This window comes from Arvicola amphibius, chromosome 4 (genome assembly GCF_903992535.2).
Source record: "Arvicola amphibius chromosome 4, mArvAmp1.2, whole genome shotgun sequence".
Taxonomy (NCBI): Eukaryota; Metazoa; Chordata; class Mammalia; order Rodentia; family Cricetidae; genus Arvicola; species Arvicola amphibius.
The window spans coordinates 10,712,072-10,714,663 of record NC_052050.1 but is presented as its reverse complement, the minus strand read 5'-3'; the positions used below and the strand labels follow the sequence as shown (position 1 = coordinate 10,714,663).

Below are 2,592 nucleotides of genomic sequence, written 5' to 3'. Positions count from 1 at the left end.
GGATATTGTCTTAGTAGGACTCCTTTAAGTATAGCCGTTTTATAATACTCTCTTCTCTTGTAGGACAAGTTCTCTGGATGTCAGCTGAGTTACTAAGGTAACTCTATTGGTCAAAAGGCAAACGTTGGTAGAATCCCAAGGTCCTTGGAAGCATCCATCTCTCCTCATCTTCTTTCCTTTCTTTTTTCTTTTTTTTTTTTTTTTAACTTTCTGGCGTGTGTGTCTCCACCGAACATTCAAAACTGTTTCTTCAAAGGCTTTTGCAAAAACTCAGACTGTTTTCTAAAGCAGAAACACTGGCGTCCACAGCGGAAGCAATGGGCAGTGTGCGAACCAACCGCTACAGCATCGTCTCTTCGGAAGAAGATGGTATGAAGTTGGCCACCATGGCAGTAGCCAACGGTTTCGGAAATGGGAAGAGTAAAGTCCACACGCGACAACAATGCAGGAGCCGCTTTGTGAAGAAAGACGGGCACTGCAATGTTCAGTTCATCAATGTCGGTGAGAAGGGACAGAGGTACCTGGCGGACATCTTTACCACCTGTGTTGACATTCGTTGGCGGTGGATGCTGGTTATCTTCTGCCTAGCCTTTGTGCTCTCCTGGCTGTTCTTTGGCTGTGTGTTTTGGTTGATAGCCCTGCTCCACGGGGATCTGGATGCTTCTAAAGAGAGCAAAGCTTGTGTGTCTGAGGTCAACAGCTTCACGGCTGCCTTCCTCTTCTCCATTGAGACCCAGACAACCATCGGCTATGGTTTCCGGTGTGTGACAGATGAGTGCCCAATTGCTGTTTTCATGGTGGTATTCCAGTCAATCGTGGGCTGCATTATCGACGCCTTCATCATTGGTGCAGTCATGGCAAAGATGGCAAAGCCAAAGAAGAGAAACGAGACTCTTGTTTTCAGTCACAATGCTGTGATTGCCATGAGGGACGGCAAGCTGTGCTTAATGTGGAGGGTGGGCAATCTTCGCAAAAGCCACCTTGTGGAAGCTCATGTGCGAGCACAGCTACTCAAATCCAGAATCACTTCAGAAGGGGAGTATATCCCCTTGGACCAGATAGATATCAATGTTGGTTTTGATAGCGGAATCGACCGCATATTTCTAGTGTCCCCTATCACTATTGTCCACGAAATAGATGAAGACAGCCCTTTATATGACTTGAGTAAGCAGGATATTGACAATGCAGACTTTGAAATTGTTGTCATACTGGAAGGCATGGTGGAGGCCACAGCCATGACGACACAATGCCGGAGTTCATATCTGGCCAACGAAATTCTCTGGGGTCACCGCTATGAACCCGTGCTCTTTGAAGAGAAACACTACTACAAAGTGGACTATTCAAGATTCCATAAGACTTATGAGGTACCTAACACTCCCCTTTGTAGTGCTAGAGACTTAGCAGAGAAGAAATACATCCTCTCCAATGCGAATTCATTTTGCTACGAAAATGAAGTTGCCCTCACAAGCAAAGAGGAAGAGGACAGTGAAAACGGAGTCCCAGAGAGCACCAGTACAGACTCACCTCCGGGCATAGATCTTCATAACCAGGCAAGCGTACCTCTAGAACCCAGGCCCTTAAGACGAGAATCGGAGATATGACTGGCGGATTCTATCTTTGGAGTATTTACGTCGCTACACAGTCGGTTGTTGGTCAGAGGTCCGAGACAGTTATACAGACCATGGTACTGGTCGAGAGGTGGGTAAAGGCGAGTAGCCACAAGAGACTAAGGCTAGCACAAAGGTTTCAAGAAAAGACTGTAAGCGGGATGACTGACAACAAGCTCTTTGCAGGCCTCCGAGCGACCCGATGGCACATATCCGTTGTAGAAAAGGTTGTGGGGTTTTAAATGTGTTGTTTTGTGTTTTTACAAAACTTGAATATGTAGGCAAGCCTCAGTTTGGGAGTTTAGTTTATCTGGAATGCTTCTCTTTAGGGGAACAAGAATGATTTTAATGGCATAACACAGGCAAGACTCTGCCTTAATTTTTGAAAAGCTGCTAACTACATGAACACAAACTGTATTTTTGTTGCATTGTAGGTTACCTTTTACATAATTTTAAAAAGTCAGTGTTGAACATTGTTGAAGGCGCACAGTGTGCTTCAAAGTGTCAAGTATTTGGCTAGTAACTGCCAAAATGAGAGCCTGATTTTCTGAGGCCAGTAAGGTTTTTTTTTTTTTGCTAAAATTGATCTCTCTCTCTCTCTCTCTCTCTCTCTCTCTCTCTCTCTCTCTCTCTCTCTTTCTCTCTCTCTCCCTTTCTCCACTTTCTTGTTATGTAAGGAAGGGCATTATGTAACCCTAGCCAAATGGTAGCCTCTGGGTTTTATTCTTTTCCTTTCCACTACACTAATAGGTTTTCTCCAGTTTTCAGTTAGACTACCTAAAATAAATACCAAAGAGAATGCACATCTTTTTGCACAGTGGAGTTTATATTAAAAAGGAAAGAAAGCCCCAATGGGTTGTCTGGGAAATCCAGAGACCCTAACTTTGAACCTCAGCAAGATGTTGAACAGCCTGCCTGTTCATTCTGCACCTTAGTCCGAAGTAGAGAAACAAAGTAGATAAATGTGTGTTTTCAATTTTGTTCT

The 2,592-nt window shown here is 44.2% G+C and overlaps 1 protein-coding gene across 1 annotated transcript; it reads left to right on the top strand.

Moving 5' to 3' along the window:
* The first annotated feature begins 235 nt into the window (after window positions 1–235).
* Kcnj2 (potassium inwardly rectifying channel subfamily J member 2) lies at window positions 236–2,132 on the top strand. The gene has a single exon (XM_038327892.1). The coding sequence runs from the start codon at window positions 318–320 to the stop codon at window positions 1,599–1,601; it is 1,284 nt and encodes a 427-aa protein (XP_038183820.1). The 5' UTR covers window positions 236–317; the 3' UTR covers window positions 1,602–2,132.
* The last annotated feature ends 460 nt before the right edge of the window (window positions 2,133–2,592 follow it).

What these genes read in the sequence shown, in the direction of transcription:
- Kcnj2 (XM_038327892.1), top strand. Translation starts at nt 318, where the DNA reads ATGGGCAGTGTGCGAACCAACCGCTACAGCATCGTCTCTTCGGAAGAA.